Source organism: Petromyzon marinus, chromosome 9 (assembly GCF_048934315.1).
Source record: "Petromyzon marinus isolate PM22_M1 ecotype Great Lakes invasive population chromosome 9, UKy_Petmar_22M1.pri1.0, whole genome shotgun sequence".
Classification (NCBI taxonomy): Eukaryota; Metazoa; Chordata; class Hyperoartia; order Petromyzontiformes; family Petromyzontidae; genus Petromyzon; species Petromyzon marinus.
In genome coordinates this window covers 8073526-8091345 of record NC_133675.1, presented here as the reverse complement: position 1 = coordinate 8091345, position 17820 = coordinate 8073526, and the positions used below count along the sequence as shown (strand labels likewise).

At 41.6% G+C, this 17820-nt stretch overlaps 1 protein-coding gene across 4 annotated transcripts; it reads right to left on the bottom strand.

The window, feature by feature from the left end:
- Positions 1-1776: 1776 nt before the first annotated feature.
- On the bottom strand, positions 1777-16597 carry LOC116940598 (pleckstrin homology domain-containing family S member 1). Of its 4 annotated transcripts, XM_032950639.2 has the most exons (12): positions 15209-16597; positions 13824-13935; positions 11877-12004; positions 11385-11498; positions 10195-10246; positions 8894-9085; positions 7429-7667; positions 6275-6373; positions 5851-5992; positions 4229-4324; positions 3767-3916; positions 1777-2823 (listed from the first exon to the last, which is right to left on the bottom strand). In XM_032950639.2, the coding sequence occupies exons 2-12, from the start codon at positions 13908-13910 to the stop codon at positions 2689-2691; spliced, it is 1434 nt and encodes a 477-aa protein (XP_032806530.1). In that variant the 5' UTR covers positions 13911-13935; positions 15209-16597; the 3' UTR covers positions 1777-2688. The 4 variants fall into 4 exon arrangements, with proteins under 4 accessions (XP_032806530.1, XP_032806528.1, XP_032806529.1 ...); XM_032950637.2 differs by having other exon boundaries at positions 13824-16597; XM_032950638.2 differs by having other exon boundaries at positions 8912-9085; positions 13824-16597.
- Positions 16598-17820: the final 1223 nt, after the last annotated feature.

Sequence of the window (17820 nt, the reverse complement as noted above, 5' to 3'; positions counted from 1 at the left end):
CAGTGTCCTCATTTCATTTTTGAAAATGGTTGTACTTTTTGCTTGTGCGCTGTGAAATGTTACCAGGCAATTGCATGACAAAAAACATTTTCCAATTACCATTCCTGAATTTCCATACACAGTACAACAACTAAAGCTGATCCCAAAATAGGTAATAAAATAGCTATTTCAACCCGTTGTCAGTACGCTGATGGTTAAAGGCCTCCCCACAGTGTAGGTCATGGATTGTTTGACCATCCTTCAACACACTGGCTAATGTGGGGTGGGGTGTCAAGGATCGGTTCAGATTTCACTTGCCACTGGTGGCCAGGAATACAACTTCGATCTCCAGGTTCATCGTGCAGTGTGCTAACCACTGCATCTCCACTCCACCCCCATATGTAATACAGTGCAGTATTCGCATTTTTAAAAATGGTAAATGTTATGTGATTTACCTAACCTAATATATAAACAAAAATTATTCTGGACATTAGACTTAAATTTTGATTTAAAGCTTTCGTGACTGCAGTAATTCATATTCTTAGCTCTTTCGGTAAAGTCACGTTGAAGGGAAACAATACAATAATAAAATATATATAAAACAATAAAAATTCTCACGACGTTTCGACCATAACACCTGATGACGACCGTTTGTGTTATGGTCGAAACGTCGTGAGGATTTTTATTGCTTTATATATATTTTATTGTTTCCCTTCAACGTGACTTTACCGAAAGAGCTAAGAATATGACAGACTTGCTAAACTATCCTACAAAGCGAATCATTCTTTGGCACAAATCATGCCCATTATTTTATTCCAGCTGTTCCTGATACACACAGCACAGTACTATTCAAAATATTACACTAATCTTGATTTGAAGCTTTTGTGACTGCGGCAATCCATACTCTTTGGCTGTTTCGGTAAAGTCACGTAGGTAGAAATAAAATAAAATAAATCACAAGCAATCCTCATCAGGTGGAGCATGAAACCTCTGCTATGGTTGTTCTCTGCCATGGCTGACCATTGTAATAACGCTGTGGGCTCGCGTGATATTGTTTTTTTTCCGAGACCCAAGGTACTCTGCAAACCTTCGGGCAACTATCAGAGGTTTGTTCATGAAGCCATCCAGATATATAAACATAGACATAACTTCAACCGCGAAGATGGATACACATTGAGCAATCATTAGAAGTATGTTATTAACCAGGTAAAGCCTTAACTGGTTGTGGTTGTTTCCATCATACCTGCCGGGTACTCGTAGATTTTTCCGAGTCACTTTCCCCCCGTGTCCCCAGCTTCCCACTTCTAGCCCCGCCTACTTCCCCCCCCCCAGCCTCACTTATTCCCCCCCAAGCGCTCACGCAGCCCCACCCTCTATCCCCCCTTGCTCCTCCCCCTTTCTTACCTATATAACCTCTTGCCACCGCAGCTCTCTCGCCTACTTCAGCATTTGTTCTTGCTGTGGTTGTTCCACCTGATGAGGAGTGCCTGTGTTGTGATCGAAACGTCGTGATTTATTTTATTTTATTTCTACCTACGTGACTTTACAGAAATAACCAAAGAGTATTACACTAATATATTTTAATTTCCGAATTTTTTTTTGCGAAAACAAAAAAGTTGTAACATAATTTGTTTTGAACATTCAAATATTACCATTACATTTTTACCATCGATATGACAACAGTGTAAGCCTAGTGGTAATGCCGTGGCTAATTCCAGATGCTGCTTTGAATTTAGATTTTTTTTTTTGGTAGTGGGTAGAAAACTGAAGTGAACAAATAATTGAAAGAGCAAAGAATTAACAATAACATTTTATTGAATTGGCAATAAAGATACCTCCCTTATAATAAGACAGGTTGGCCCAAAAGTCAAGACACGGGTTATATTTATTTTAACAAATCACAAAGGGTCATTTGATTTATTTTAACATGTTCAAACTGACTTCCATGAATGTTAATGCATGTATGAATTATCTTTCGAAATTAATTTAGGCATTATTTAAGATTACATGTGTAATCTTTGAACATGCAGCAATTATGTTGAATCTCAATTCATTCAGGGTTCTCGGTCGAGTATTTTTTTAAATGTTGGATTTGAGACGATGCCTTAAGAAAAAGAAGAAATAAATATATTAATAGATCAAATATGAACTTAAATCATAAATAAACATTTTAATGCCAGTGTTCAAATAAAATAACCACGTTTCCTGACTTTTGGCCCAACCTGAATATACAGAACAGAGTTAACAATGGCATGTGCTGCTTTAACATTACGTAATAAGAAAAATATCTCCACTAATAGTAACAACTGCTTTCTTTACCACAAACCAGTATCTTTAATAAACACGTTTACATAGACAGGAAATTTAGCTTTTAAAAATGCTAAGCACAAGTTGGTTAAAGCAGGTGCTAAATTATTTAAAAAGTTACATTATAAAACAAAAATCCAGCTTACAAAAAATATTTTTAACGAGTACATGCATACCTGACAATAACATTCCATCTGTAATGTCACTCCTCAGTTTGAGTGTGCATATGACCATTTGGGACTGAGAGGCTTATATTTTATTGGCTCCATTTATTTACGCTGTGATATGTTAATTTGTTTTAAATACAAGACTGAATCCGTTTTTATTTTGCACGCAAGATTCATATCCTTGCCTCTAACACATACGTGAATCGTGCAGTACGAGACTGGGAAACAATAAATGTTAGTGCATATCGGTATCGTACTCCTTTTGGGGGTACATTTTTTCAACCTCGCTCACAAGCCCTTGAATATAATCCTTCGGCTGCAGCACTAGGAACAGTTCGGTGGTACATTTGTTCAGGAGCCACCCAACACGCTGCAAAAATCATAAGCAATAAACAGCATATTTAGCATTTTTTTGTGGAAATCGCAAAAAACACTGGTGAACAACTTGAATTATACCAACTGAAACATTTTATAGCGATGTAAAGATGCCGCCATGAGAGACAGTTGCCAGAGTGAATTTAGGTTTTACTTTTACGAAAATACGACGATAAGTTAATCGTAAATATTACAGTGTTTTCGTTAGATTTTTTGTTTTTATGTATGATATGCTTAGGGGCCGTCCATAAATGACGTCACGCGATTTTGGCCGATTTTGACCCCCCCCTCCCCCCCCTCATCACACGGCGTCACAAAAAGTCAGACCCCCCTCAAAGCTCTGCCCCCCCCCCCAAAACCATATTTCCATCTTGAAAATAAAACATGCTTCAAATCACTTTAAACTATTGTTGTCATTGTAGTGCGTATTCAATGTGGCGCTGCACTCTGATGTTGTAGGAGAAAACACTATTAAAAAGGCATTAGAAAGATTAAATTTAGCATAAAATTCACTTGAAAATATTCAACGTCTAACTAAAACTGCAGATGTTCAGAATATTATATTGAAATTATCTTATGATTATAAAATATTAAAAGTAATTAGAACTATAAAAAAATACTTGAAACTTCGTAGTAGAACGAAGCAAAATGGAGAGTACAATTACAACAATCACATATTCATGGAATACAAAAATGGTGACCTTAGTACATTTAAATAATACAATAGTTAATAATAAAAGCTAATCAAAATAAGTGTTGTTATAACAATTCTATTGTTTATTTATTTAAAGTTGCGCATTTTGACGTGACGTCACATTTCTCAACCCCCCCCCCCTCGTCACGCATCGTCACAAATGTCTGACCCCCCTCCCCCCCTAGGTGTGTGACGTCATTTATGGACGGCCCCTTATGCATTTATTTGGGAGTGAATGGCTTACCTGAGTGGAATGTTTATCAGCAGAAACAAGGCTGACAGAGTGGAAGTTAATCTCCGTTATTTGCCAAGGCACTGTTTTCTGATCCGTGATACATATTGGTAGATTTAATCCATGTTGTGCTATCACTGACCGAGGTTTTATGTGTTTGATCTGAAAAGGAAAACAATACAATTCCTTTTTTCCAAACAGACTTCGATATTTTCCCATCGCTGTATAAACTTAGTCGGGTGTAGTGTATAGAAATTGCAATAGCACTGCGAAAATAATGAATGAATCTCCTAAAATCCGTAGAATTCGTAACATGGCGCAGATTCCACAATTGTGGGAAAGCACAGATAAGTTTGAAGGCAGCTATAATCAGCGGAAAACACTTTCCAAAACTCTGTGGTCCTAAATTGGGATGTTTGGCCAACTCCATTAATGGGTGTTTATACGTTACATATATGTGAAGGCGTGACATACCACAGGTCCTTCAGTCTCTATCCCCCAGTCTTCGTTTTCAGTTTTGATGGCGAATAACAATTTTCCTTGCGGGAGACGAGCAAAGGTGATCGGAATCTATACACAGAGATACGTTAGTACTATGCCAACGGCATATATGCAAAAAACATCCTCAATATAAAAATACCACACAGACACTAACTTTCCGATACACCATATGAATGTGCGCATGTGAATATGTATATCATCCAATCAGAAATAGTGAAAACATTCTCAGAAAAGGATATTCAAATATGCAGTCTCATCCAATATTATTTTAATACAATTAGATTCGATTAAACATGCATACAATGAGATGTATTCTATACATAATGTACCTAAAATATGCATGTTAGGTTGAGCCAATTTTTGTCTTATAAAAACATTTTCACCACCATGCATACTGCATGAGATGTAAATTTACTACAGTATACATTATTCCTAATTTGTTCTCCAATTATTAACGTGCAACGGTTTTGGCTGATAATTTTCAATGATCTACAGGGCTACTTTTACTTTTAATGGTAAAAAAAAACATGTTATGCAATAGTGTAGAATGTTACAAAATTAGAAAAATGTATGCAGCCAAAAAATAATGGCATTTCCCTTAAAACCTTTTAAAACAATCTGCCTCAGCAGCTTTCACACCTGATGATGGACGCTTGTGTTGCCCCCCCCCCCCAAAACGTCGTGATTTATTTTTATTTTATACCTACGTGACTTTACAGAAAGAACCAAAGAGTATGTTCAAATATATTCATATATATGTGACAAAACTCTAAATTATATATCTTGCATCGCACAGGCAGCGAATGAAATATGTCAATTAATTGAGTGTGTCTATTAGGAGGCGGACGACGTTCTTTGGACAGGTTCGTCATCTGGATGCCCGCACCCCTGCACGCCGGGCACTTCGGTTGGTGGTTGATGTTTGAATCGAGGATCACGACCCCCGTGGTCGCGCTGGCAATGCACGCAATGTCAGCAAGGGCAGCCCTTGCTGCCTATGCGCGATCACGTCTATTAATTCACTGCAAAAAGATGGCCTGCCCTGTCTGTGTCAGTCACAGGATATTGTTTGACCATAGTTCACCACACTGGTCAGTGCAGGCTGGTGAAGGAGGGGTGGTAGGCAAGCACCAGTTTGTAAATCACTCACTACTGATGTTAGCTGTGGCTAAGAATATAACTCATGTAGCCAGATTAATGGCACTGTTTGCTAACCACTGTACCACCACTCCCATGTGCACCATATTAAGATAAGAAGAAAAGGCTCTTTAAGCGAGCCTTACCAAATGTTTTTGCCCACAGTATTATGTGACTATATGTACTGTAACCTAAATGGAAACGAACACATTTAAATATGCAATATCATTGTGCCGTTTCGCTTTCCAGTGTGTTTCAGGTGGCACCGCGTGTTGTTCGGCGTGATACTTCTCTCCATGCGTGGGGACCTTCTTCAGGAAATGAATTTAGTTACTGAAGGAGCTTCCAGCACATGGAGAGAAACACCAGGCATCGTGCCGAACAGCACGTGCTACAAGCTGCAAAAACATCAGAGAGCTGTTCAGCACCATTGTGCAAAGCGATACTGCAACATTTACCTTATTTTTGGCGTAGCGGTTTGCAAAGAATAAAATATCCTCGGGGTCGTGAGGTTTCATTTCACCCACGGTGATGACCCAGTCGCCTATGTGCAGGATTTCACTCAATGCCGAACCTGAGTCCACCTTCCAGCCAGCAACACTGCATCCAATCGTATTCGGTCAGCAAAGGTCAGCGTGGCTGGTTGGATGCGTCTTGTTAATCAGATTGACAGTTCTGTGATGCGTTTTCGGGTTGCACAACAGGTTGTTCAGGAATAAGTTCCCAAGACGTGGAGTGAATTGTCGGATATAATGCCGAACAACGCAACAGGAAAACACACCAAAGGCCACAGGGATGAAAACCTACACAGGTATTAAGTGTTATATTCCTTAAATTATGAAATTATCATGTAGAATTGTGCTCTCTCATGGCAGTACTTACCATATTTGTTCCTGGAATTTTACAAATGCAATTTTTTCTATATCTTGCAGAGTGATACACTTTGAAACCTCTTTCATGTCTTTTTCAGATTCCAGATTTCTGCAACAGTGATGCCACATTTCATACAGAAAGAAAAAAAACATTGGTCATGTTTTGCAACATTTATATTTTTATAGCAAATTGTATATATATTTATTAATCTTGTTTACCCAGGAAATCCTCACTGAGTTTTATCACAATTTCTTCCGATATATAATCCCAAATTAATAATTTACACGGTTTTTTTTTTATTAGCAAATTTGAACCATGGCGCCAGAACACAAAAGCCTACTCTTGCGAATTATATCATGGGATCTGTAACGTTCACCGTGAAGTCGACGGTGCGTATTTATATAGTAAATACACACCGCAGTAATAACCAGGGCGGCCGTTGGAATCGAGCCATGAACCTCTGCAAGAAGCGACGAACGCGCCGCCACTAGGCCACGTCACCACCCATAGTAATCCACGCAGGAAACGTAGAACCCACGCTTGTGCCACAAGGTGAGATGTGCCCACGGTTGGGTCGCTATCGAGTGTGTAGGCATTGCAACTGCACTGGGGCCCAACGGTTTGGAGTCTCAGACTCCAGGCTACAAAGAAGGCGAGGGGCAGGGTCATTTTAATTCCCTGCACAATGGCCCATGCCAACCACACTACGTCAGCGTGTTTAATAACTTCATACTGATTAAAAAAAAAACATTATACCTCAGTATGAATAAGTAAAATTACAGCCAACGTCAGTTGACCGTGGACAATTAGACCCAAGCCAAAACATAACATATAAAAAATGTTTAAAAATATGTATTTTATGATAGAATATAGTATTGTCATCAGTATGACATAAGTATACCAAGTTTGCAGTCGATACCACATTGGGAAGTGGGTTAAAATTTAGTTACAAGATTTGAGGATACAACAACGACAACAACAGTGAGTTAATAAAAAGCGTGTAAAATAGAATAGGTTTTATCCTTTGTGGCAATATAACGGATGTTAAAACACCAACTATAAACCTTTTGCAAGGAATCAAACACTCGTTTTATTGCGAGAAAGGGTAAAACTTATTCTTATTTCTTCAAACTTTGATACTGGCAAAAAAAGTCCCATTATACCTTAACTTGCGATTAAAAGCGTCTGAGAGCATTCCCGTTGGTAGTTTATCATCCCTGGTATTCACTGGATATGAGCGTGGATCAAGGTCTTGCATGTAACGAGCCGAATGATGGAAACCCGTCTCTTGTTGCGCGACAGTTCTGCTCTCGGTCTGTCTACAGGAGTGATCAGAACATGTGCTGGTCTCTGGGACTTTCAGTGTGATGAGCTCCATCGGTGCATTGTCGATGCTCGGACCCTTTGACATATGTGAACATCATACAACAAATAAAATAATTAATATTGGTGGCATATATCAACAAAACAACTATACATTGTACAGAATAATATCAACATTTAATTATTAATCCCATTTACAAGATATTTTTTGCAAAGTCTTATATTGTGTCGAATGTAGCGGTGACTGGTTCAAGCTCATGGCATGGAAATTGAACGTTCGCAATCAGGGGCGGAGCCAGGATTTTGACTTTGGTGGGGCTGACTTCAATATTCTGAGATATCCAGTGTAATGTTTTCCAATGGGCGACACAAATGTATAAAACAAATTTTATTGGAATTGAACGCGGAGTTTATTAATAGGTCGGAGCCGCTGATGTGGCTAATAAGTTCGATAAGTTCGAAAGGCTGCCGCTCAAGCAGCCTGCAGGGCAGCACAAGGTAGCAGCCTGCAGGGCAGCACGAGGTGGCAGCCTGCAGGGCAGCACAAGGTGGCAGCACAAGGTGGCAGCCTGCAGGGCAGCACAAGGTGGCAGCACAAGGTGGCAGCCTGCAGGGCAGCACAAGGTGGCAGCCTGCAGGGCAGCACAAGGTGGCAGCCTGCAGGGCAGCACAAGGTGGCAGCCTGCAGGGCAGCACAAGGTGGCAGCACAAGGTGGCAGCCTGCAGGGCAGCACAAGGTGGCAGCACAAGGTGGCAGCCTGCAGGGCAGCACGAGGTGGCAGCCTGCAGGGCAGCACAAGGTGGCAGCCTGCAGGGCAGCACGAGGTGGCAGCCTGCAGGGCAGCACAAGGTGGCAGCCTGCAGGGCAGCACAAGGTGGCAGCCTGCAGGGCAGCACAAGGTGGCAGCCTGCAGGGCAGCACAAGGTGGCAGCACAAGGTGGCAGCCTGCAGGGCAGCACAAGGTGGCAGCACAAGGTGGCAGCCTGCAGGGCAGCACGAGGTGGCAGCCTGCAGGGCAGCACAAGGTGGCAGCCAGCATTTTGCAGCAGCCAGATATCCGGTTATCCCGATTTCCGACTCTCCCAAAATTTCAGGGGGGGGCTGAGCCCCCCCCCCAGCCCCCCCCCTATGGCTCCGCCCCTGTTCGCAATATTCTTAAATAATCCCCTCCTCTGCCGACCCAGTTGTTTAAACGGGATGGCCACAGTTAGTGCACGACCACTGTAGAAGAGTCAGCCCATTCTGTGTAGCCTCTAGAGGGGGCTCTCTCAAGCTTCTTCTCGCGAAAGCCATGCCACATTTACCTGCTCATAGTTTCTTACATTTTCGCTGGACAGAGGCACCGTGACCTGCCCCTGACACGAGCAGAACCCTCCTTTGAGACACGGCGGGCATGAAACGGTCTTTTGAATGCAAATCTTCTGTGGGCAATTCTCTATCTGTGTGTTGACTCGCTTCAGTGGACTTCGTCCCACATTCAAAGACTCGTGTCCACTCTGTGAAAATATACCGTGTCGTATATGTAACAATATACTGGACATACATAACATTATACGCCTATGATCAAATTACCTGGAACACTCTCTTCAGATCTCTGATGCTAAGTAGGCATTGAGCCTGCATAGTGCTTGGGTGGATGACATCCATGAACAATACAGGTGTTGTATGCTGCTGTGAGGTTACAGTGTGAGCAGAGAGCGGAGGGTAGTTCAGCAAAATTTATTGTTGCAGATTTTGCTCGCTTTATGCGGTTCCAAAAAAGGGGCACACAAAGTGAAAACACACGAGACAGCTGCCTGCCGAGTCGCGCAAACAGTACCCACAATGTTGTCCCACGTGTGACTGAATCCGGATTAAGCGAGGGAAACCTGTACTTTACTTTGATGCTTCAATGTCTATGCCACCCACCCTAATCAGTTGTCTCCCCACTGAGCAGTGTGGAAAAGTACAATATGTTTAAATAACCCCCACCCTATACCGTACAGCATGACGAGGCCCTCATACAGCAGCGGATTGACAAAAGAACTGTAGACGTACATAACGCTATGCAGAACATTGGTAGGTTTATTTAACGCGTGCGGGCTTTCACGACCAATGCCATGATTCATAATAGATTTTTGGGTCAAATCGTGTAAGTAAAGTATGTGTCGTACACCCTCCTCCACCCTATGCAGCCACTTAATAAAGATGTCACGTGAACAAATGTGCCAATGTATTACTGCTTCAGCACACCGATATGTTGGGGAGCAATCCACACATATTCAACAATTGGGTGCAATGTTTCGCTGGTAATTACAACCAGCATCATCAGGTAGTGGCCAGAATTGTTAAAATGTCCTCCAGCCTTGGACCTTTATTAATAATTTGTTCATTCCATCTTTCACATGACTGTAACGTGCATAGCCATTTTGCCTCTTGTTAGCAGATGAGAAAAAGATAATAGCTTGAGATTTAGGTTTGCTTTTTTATTAAAATCAAATAATTATAATAATCCAATGAGTAATTTACAATTATTTGGGGATCGGCATTCAACGTGTAATTGAATAAGTAGCTAACTTAATGCGGTGATAAAACTATAAACATCTGGCATGGTATCATTACTCACCTTTGACAATTTAATTTTCTCTAGTTCCAAGTACCACTTTTTTGTTTCCTCTCTGATCATAAAACATAATGTAGAACATTGCACAAGTGAACAGATGCAGCATATTTCTTAACAAAGTTAAATTTATGACAATTTAAAAAGAAAAATGTAATATGTAAATCACGTGTGGAATGTTAATTCCGTTATATGTTTCATATTCATAACAGAGGTGGAACAATTCACCCCTAAATGATTGAGTAATTGCATGTGGAAATGTATAGTAGCCAAATAATCTAAATGCATGTTTCTAAATGTGAAGGGGAGAACCGGAGGACTCGGATAAAAATCTACGCAACCACGGGGAAAACTCCAAATATACGGGCGTCAGGGTCTAGATCGAACCCATGGCTCCTCCATACCAGGCAACAGAGATACCATCTCTCCACCACAGCGAGAATATCAATAAAGCTAAATTTTAATCTCACCAAGGTTCATTGCAAACCTTGTTCAAGAGAGCCGCATGGGGGAGGGCCAATTGCCGAGACACCCATTTGAATTATCTCCATGAATTCGACGTCCAAGGGAAGACCTAAGGCCAGATGGTAGTATTCTGTTAGGGCACATCTTGGAGGTTCCATATCTGCTGTGCAACAACTGTGGAATCTACCGGAGGGTGGAAAGCGTTGTTGTGGCATCATCAACTTTGGCCATGCTGACATCTTGGTGACATCTTAATCTTGAAGGTTCGCCACTTTGCGCATCGTTTTTTTATAGCCAATGATACAATTCATAAGAGATTTTTGGGTTGTTTAAAACAAATTTGTTTGTGGGAATTGTTCTTCAACTTACCCTAAGATGAAACAAAACTATTGGCGTTTGGTTAAACATTTATACAACATGTGACGAATTTTGATTTAAAGCTTTCGTGACTGCAGGGATTCATATTCTTGGTTCTTTCGGTAAAATCACGTATATTTTTATTATTTTATGGTTTCCCTTCTACGTGACTTTACCGATAGAACCAAGAATATAACATGTGACGAGTTAACTTGATGGGTTGAGGAGAGCCTTAACGACACCAACTTGTCCAGATCATTAGGTGGCCTAACCAAAATATAAATTATGAATCAAGCAAGGTTCATCTCTATTCACAACCTGGAAGCAACTGCAAATGGACTGCACGACGAGTATTGTAGAAGACTTTGGCCTACCTATCTTCGGCGAAGAGGAAGAGCTCACGGCTTTCTGTTTTTAAAAATATAACGGATTCTGTTCTGTGCATTATCACGTTTGGCACAACAGGGTTATCTGTCAGCTCCTGCAGACTGAAAATAGCAGAGAAGCTATGTCAATAAAGTGGGACAACGTTTCTGTTAATTGGTACATCTGAAATACACCCAAATGTCATTACATAAATATATATAATGTCCAGGTTTTATTGCTAACACAATAAAAAAAATATTTTACCATTTTCTCCGCATTATAAAATTATCCGGCAAGTAAGACAGATCCTAAAATTGTGCTGAGAGTTAATCGAGTAATACAATACAGGACACACACTGAGTGGATTATAAGACGCACCCCCAACTCTTGCTTTAAAAAATAAGGGGGGGGAGGAGAAGTGTGTCTAATTATAATCAAGATAATATGGTAAACATAAATATAACATGGATGTGCCAATACAACTGATGCTATTTGCTTACGTTCCTATTTTAATTTCCCCAAGAAGAGGCTTTCCTTCCTTGAATTCCTTTTCGTCTTTGTAATATTTAAAGCTGTAACTGCCTTGCTCATTTTGACAAAGAACACAGTAACGTTTCTTCCAGGAGATCTGCATGCACAGAGAAAGAACACACATTAAAATGATTTCTATACCAAATAGTAAATGACAAGTTAAAACATTTAGCTACAGGTCGTGGAGAAAGTCATTAGAGAAGAGTTGAAAGAGGTGTTATCTAAACTTTACCAAAAGTACGTTATTTTACATCGCATTCCATATATTTAAAACCATTATTTGAACTTGGAAATACTTCTGATGAAATAAAGATGAAATAGTAAAAAGTATCATTGTATTGTATATAGCGCCCTAAACACCAGGACAACTCAAAACACTTTAAATCACGTGCCATACGTTAAACAGCACCCACAGTGATAGCTGTCCATGTGCAGCACACGGTGGCTCAGCACATGGACTGCAAGCAGGCGTTAGTATGCCAGTAGAGGGCGATTATTGTTATGAGCAATCCTAAATCGAGTAATGTGCGGGTAATTTCCAAATTCGGGAAAGAAATGTGGACCCTGACCCTGGCACACAAATGGCCTGCTCTTGCGAATGACGTCAGGGGGCCTTCAACGTCCACAGTAAAGCAGACGGCCGTGTAGTATTATGGGTATTACACCTTCAGTAATAATCGAACTGAAAAAGACTGCAACAAGTATCGCTCTTGTTGCGCATTAACATTTCACAGCATCTCTAAGGGGCTGTAAAAAAATAAGAGAGACGTGTGAATAAAGCAACATTAGTGGGGATATTTTGTAAAATATCGTTTTTTTTAGTGCAAAGGAAGAGTGCAATGTGAGTTCTATGACATTCATAACTTATTTTAAGCAGAAATGAAATAGTTAATTGCAAAACAGTCATACCATACCGATGGAAAAACAAGTATGTCGATGTTTAACACGTTAAAAGGAAATACTTAACTGGCAGCCCTCGAATTAGGAAAGCAATTCGTTCCTGAGACTCGTTTGTAAGTCGAACGGTTCGTAAGTCGGAACACAGTAATCTACTGTATATTAAAATGCCCACACACAGAAACACTCACTCCCAGCACGAGGCTTATTCATTACATCTCGTGGAGGATCGGTCAGCTGAACAAATTATTGCCGCGGTTCAATTTGCAAATGATAGTTCGGGTTTTAAGTCAATGTTAAAAAAAAAATCATGGAAGCTGCTTCATAATTGCGGGTGTTCGTAAGTCGAGGACTGTATGTATATTTAACTGTTCTGGTCAAGCATATGGGCAATAATACATTATATTGTACAGCCATGTCAATCCACTGCTGGATGAAGTCCATGTCAGTCATGGGAGATTTTTCCCCCCCCATCATTACTTCACTACACTGGTCAGTGCTGGTGGAGAGGGGTAGCATCGGTTCAGATATCATTCCCAACTGAAATCATCCATGGCCGGGAATCAAATTCAGGCCTCTGGGTTCATAATTCTCCACCTAATGAAGTTAACCTTTGCTCCCAATCCATACTCCGCAAGTATAAAATAAATAATTAGACAAATTGTATCCTTCATTTATCTGTCTGTGCACATAAAACATAGGAAAGTATTACTTATACAACCCAGCAGTGGCATGACATTCTGGGAGAACATCGTTTCAGCAGCAATGTTTCTTCACAAGCGAACTCTGGACTGGTTTCGACATAGAGTATCTCATCAGTAGTCAGGCTTGCTTGAATCAATGCTGGTGAACTGCCAATATTGCAGGCAAGCACTCTCCCCTCATGATAGGGGGTTCCCAGTTTGACACAAAATTATTAAATACGGTGTCCATAACTCAAAGTAATCATTTGCGCCAACAGACATAGCTTGTCTTGGGGAGTGGAGTCACTTTGATAACCCAGTCAACAAGTTGCTCACCGATATTTTGAAGACAATTTTATTTGGAGGAGGAGACTTTTTCAAATATCCTTCACAAATGATGTTTTCTCCCAAACATTTCGCCATTGTCAACCTCACACCGTGAAATGAGCTATCAGCAGGCCACGCAGAAAAAAATAACAAAAACATGCAATTAGCTGAAAGATGAATATCCGACTATAGTGCCAAGACATACTCTCATCGTAGCAAACATTAAACCACAAGGACATTACAAATGCAACTTCAGGTGGATATTTCCGCAATACTGTATGCAAGTACTGTAATATCAATGGTTGTCTTTTAAGAAAGTTAATCCTATTTTCCCGAGCATCATCATCATGAGCCATGGTCAAGCTTTGGGGATTTTGAAAAACAATGGGATAATTGCAGCATACATGTATATCAGGTAAAGAATTAAAGGTGCAGCCATGACATGTCTCGCCGACACCACTACTGGCAATGTGGCCTCCGTTAGAGGGAGCCCTAGAGAACCTCTCTAGAGAGTATTGTTGACATTCTCTTGCATGCTGGACAGACGTCTTGGAAGAGGTAGGAAGACCCACACTTTACCCCACCACAAGCCAATCAACTCTCTGTGGTGTACCCATTTATACTGCTGGGTGGACGGAGGTGTGGGGGGATCCAAAAACATGCACCACTTTTTACCCTGCACCGGGACATCCTACCGGCGACCTTTGGATTGCAAGTCAAGTGAGCTAACCACTATACGGCAACATCCCGCATAAAATATATGTATGTATGTTGAACTTCTTTCAAACCGTGCGTAGCCAATCGTGCTACTCAGAGGTGCAGGGGAAGGACAATAAATTAAACACAAAAAGCAGTTCTAAAGAAATGAGTTTTCAATCTAAATTGAAGAATGCATAGGTCCAGTTGCTTTCTAATATTGGAAGCAAGAGCATCCAGATGGCCGCAGAAGCGCATCTGGAAACGTAGAATTGCAACATAATTATTTTCCTGATTGTACTACACAAAGATAACGTACTTATATATGCTACATTTACATACATTTGTATGCATTATGAATGTATAATTTGCCCCGCATTGCTAATTTAGGCACTATTAGTAGACATTTGGTGAGTCTGTGAAGACCAAAGCCAAGTTCAGAATGTGTGGTGGTACTGCTTTTATTCGTGCGTATGAAAAAATAATTACATAATTTAAATACCTATACATCACAACTATTGTGTTTAGTGTACCCGTGTTGATATTGCAATTCTGTAGAGCATGTTAAACGTTCGTAATTTTTTACAGTTTCATATTTTAACACATGAAACGCAATTTGTTCAAAGCCATTATTTTTCATCTATATATGACAACAGAAGCAATAATCCGTGTGAGAATGATCAAAGGTGTGAACTCACCTGGAGTTGCTGTGTAGTAGAGTGATTCTCAGCTCGCGTATAATTCTTGTTAAAAACCTCCGGTTCCTCCCAGGATTGCTCGAGAGCTGGGTGATTTTTTTTTATCGGCAGGAAATTCCCCCCCCCCCAACCTCAGCTTTATGGTTTTATGGCTTTTTTTGGTTGGTAATGTGGGTAATCAGATGGGAAACAACAATTCGGGACTGACTTTTCTCAAAATGAAAAGTGCATGTGGATAAAACCCTCAGTCACGTTGTTGGCGCAAGTGTTCCACTTGCCACATAGTTGCTGTAACTTTCAGCGAGTTTATTTGAAATTGTCTCCTGATGTACAGCAATTATAGTGCGTTTGCAAAATGAAACGGATATGACCACATGTTTTACAACATAAGCATTCGGGACACATGATACATACAGTGAGGGAAAAAAGTATTTGATCCCCTGCTGATTTTGTACGTTTGCCCACTGACAAAGAAATGATCAGTCTATAATTTTAATGGTTGGTTTATTTGAACAGTGAGAGAGAATACCAACAAAATCCAGAAAAAACGCATGTCAAAAATGCTATAAATTGATTTGCATTTTAATGAGGGAAATAAGTATTTGACTCCTCTGCAAAACATGACTTAGTACTTGGTGGCAAATCACAGAGGTCAGACGTTTCTTGTAGTTATCCACCAGGTTTGCACACATCTCAGGAGGGATTTTGTCCCACTCCTCTTTGCAGATCTTCTCCAAGTCATTAAGGTTTCGAGACTGACGTTTGGCAATTCGAACCTTCAGCTCCCTCCACAGATTTTATATGGGATTAAGGTCTGGAGACTGGCTAGGCCACTCCAGGACCTTAATGTGCTTCTTCTTGAGCCACCCCTTTGTTGCTTTGGCCGTGTGTTTTGGGTCATTGTCATGCTGAAATACCCATCCACGACCCATTTTCAATGCCCTGGCTGAGGGAAGGAGGTTCTCACCCAATATTTGACGGTACATGGCCCGTCAATCGTCCCTTTGATGCGGTGAAGTTGTCCTGTCCCCTTAGCAGAAAAACACCCCCAAAGCATAATGTTTCCACCTCCATGTTTGACGGTGGGGATGGTGTTCTTGGGGTCAAACACGGCGAGTTGAGTTGATGCCAAAGAGCTACATTTTGGTCTCATCTGACCACAACACTTTCACCCAGTTGTCCTCTGAATCATTCAGATGTTCATTGGCAACTTCAGACAAGCATGTATATGTGCTTTCTTGAGCAGGGGGACCTTGCGGGCGCTGCAGGATTTCAGTCCTTCACGGCGTAGTGTTACCAATTGTTTTCTTGGTGACTATGGTCCCAGCTGCCTTGAGATCATTGACAAGATCCTCCCGTGTAGTTCTGGGCTGATTCCTCGCCGTTCTCATGATCATTGCAACTCGACGAGGTGAGATCTTGCATGGAGCCCCAGGCCGAGGGAGAATGACAGTTCTTTTGTGTTTCTCCCATTTGCGAATAATCGCACCAACTGTTGTCACCTTCTCACCAAGCTGCTTCGCAATGGTCTTGTAGCCCATTCCAGCCTTGTGTAGGTCTACAATCTTGTCCCTGACATCCTTGGAGAGCTCTTTGGTCTTGGCCATGGTGGAGAGTTTGGAATCTGATTTATCGATTGCTTCTGTGGACAGGTGTCTTTTATACAGGTAACAAGCTGAGATCAGGAGCACTTCCTTTAAGAGTGTGCTCCTAATCTCAGCTCGTTACCTGTGTAGTGGAGTACGATGGTGCATTGTGGAAACCGCGTGATTACATGATAACAAACACAGTACAGGTTATGTGAGGGCAATTAGGTTGGGAGAGCCAAGGACGGCTGTGATTGGTTGGTGCTGTTGCCGGGGCTGGAGAGGCGTCTTGAAGTCTGGCGAGAAATAGGTGTACGGATCACGCGGGGTGCCGTTGGGACGCGGGTTAATTGATTGGGGTGTGATGAGAGCGGGGATAAATTGGGGGGTCGGCAATTGGAGCGGGGGTTGGAGTTTGGAGAGCTTGGAGTCAACAGGGGGAATTGAAGTGTGGAGAGTTTGAGAGACAGTTTGAGAGACAGAGTTTGGAAGACAGAGTTTTGAGAGACAGAGTTTGAGAGACAGAGTTTGGAAGACAGAGTGGAAGGGAGACGGAGTTGGAGATGGAGCTTGGAGAGAGCGTAGCGATAGCGAAGCTGAACAAAGACGAAATAGTTAGCAGTGGAGAGAGCGTAGCGATAGCGGAGCTGAAGACGAGAATAGCCCGCAGTGGAGAGAGCGTAGCGATAGCGGAGCTGAAGACGAGAATAGCCCGCAGTGGAGAGAGCGTAGCGATAGCGGAGCTGGAGACGAGAACAGCCGGCAGTGGAGTGAGCATAGTGACGGTGATAGCGGTGAACAGAGATGAAGCAGTTAGCAGTGGAGTGAGCATAGTGACGGTGATAGCGGTGAACAGAGATAAAGCAGTTAGCAGTGGAAAGAACATAGCGACGGTGATAGCGGAGAGCGGAGACGAAGAAGTTAGCGGCGGAGTAAGTGAAGTAATCGTGGGGAGTAAGCGAAGTAATCGTGGGGAGTGGAGAGACAAAGGTGGCGAGCGAGTCGAGTGAGGCACGGCGAGCGAGC

Excerpts from the sequence above, each read along its gene's own strand:
- LOC116940598 (XM_032950637.2), bottom strand. The coding sequence starts at position 13,973 with ATGTTTTTGTTATTTTTTTCTGCGTGGCCTGCTGATAGCTCATTTCAC. Across the intron at positions 6,374-7,428 it reads GCTTTTAATCGCAAGTTAAG|AAATCTGGAATCTGAAAAAG; the intron begins GTATAATGGGAC and ends TCACTGTTGCAG. Across the intron at positions 2,824-3,766 it reads CTGATAAACATTCCACTCAG|CGTGTTGGGTGGCTCCTGAA; the intron begins GTAAGCCATTCA and ends TGATTTTTGCAG.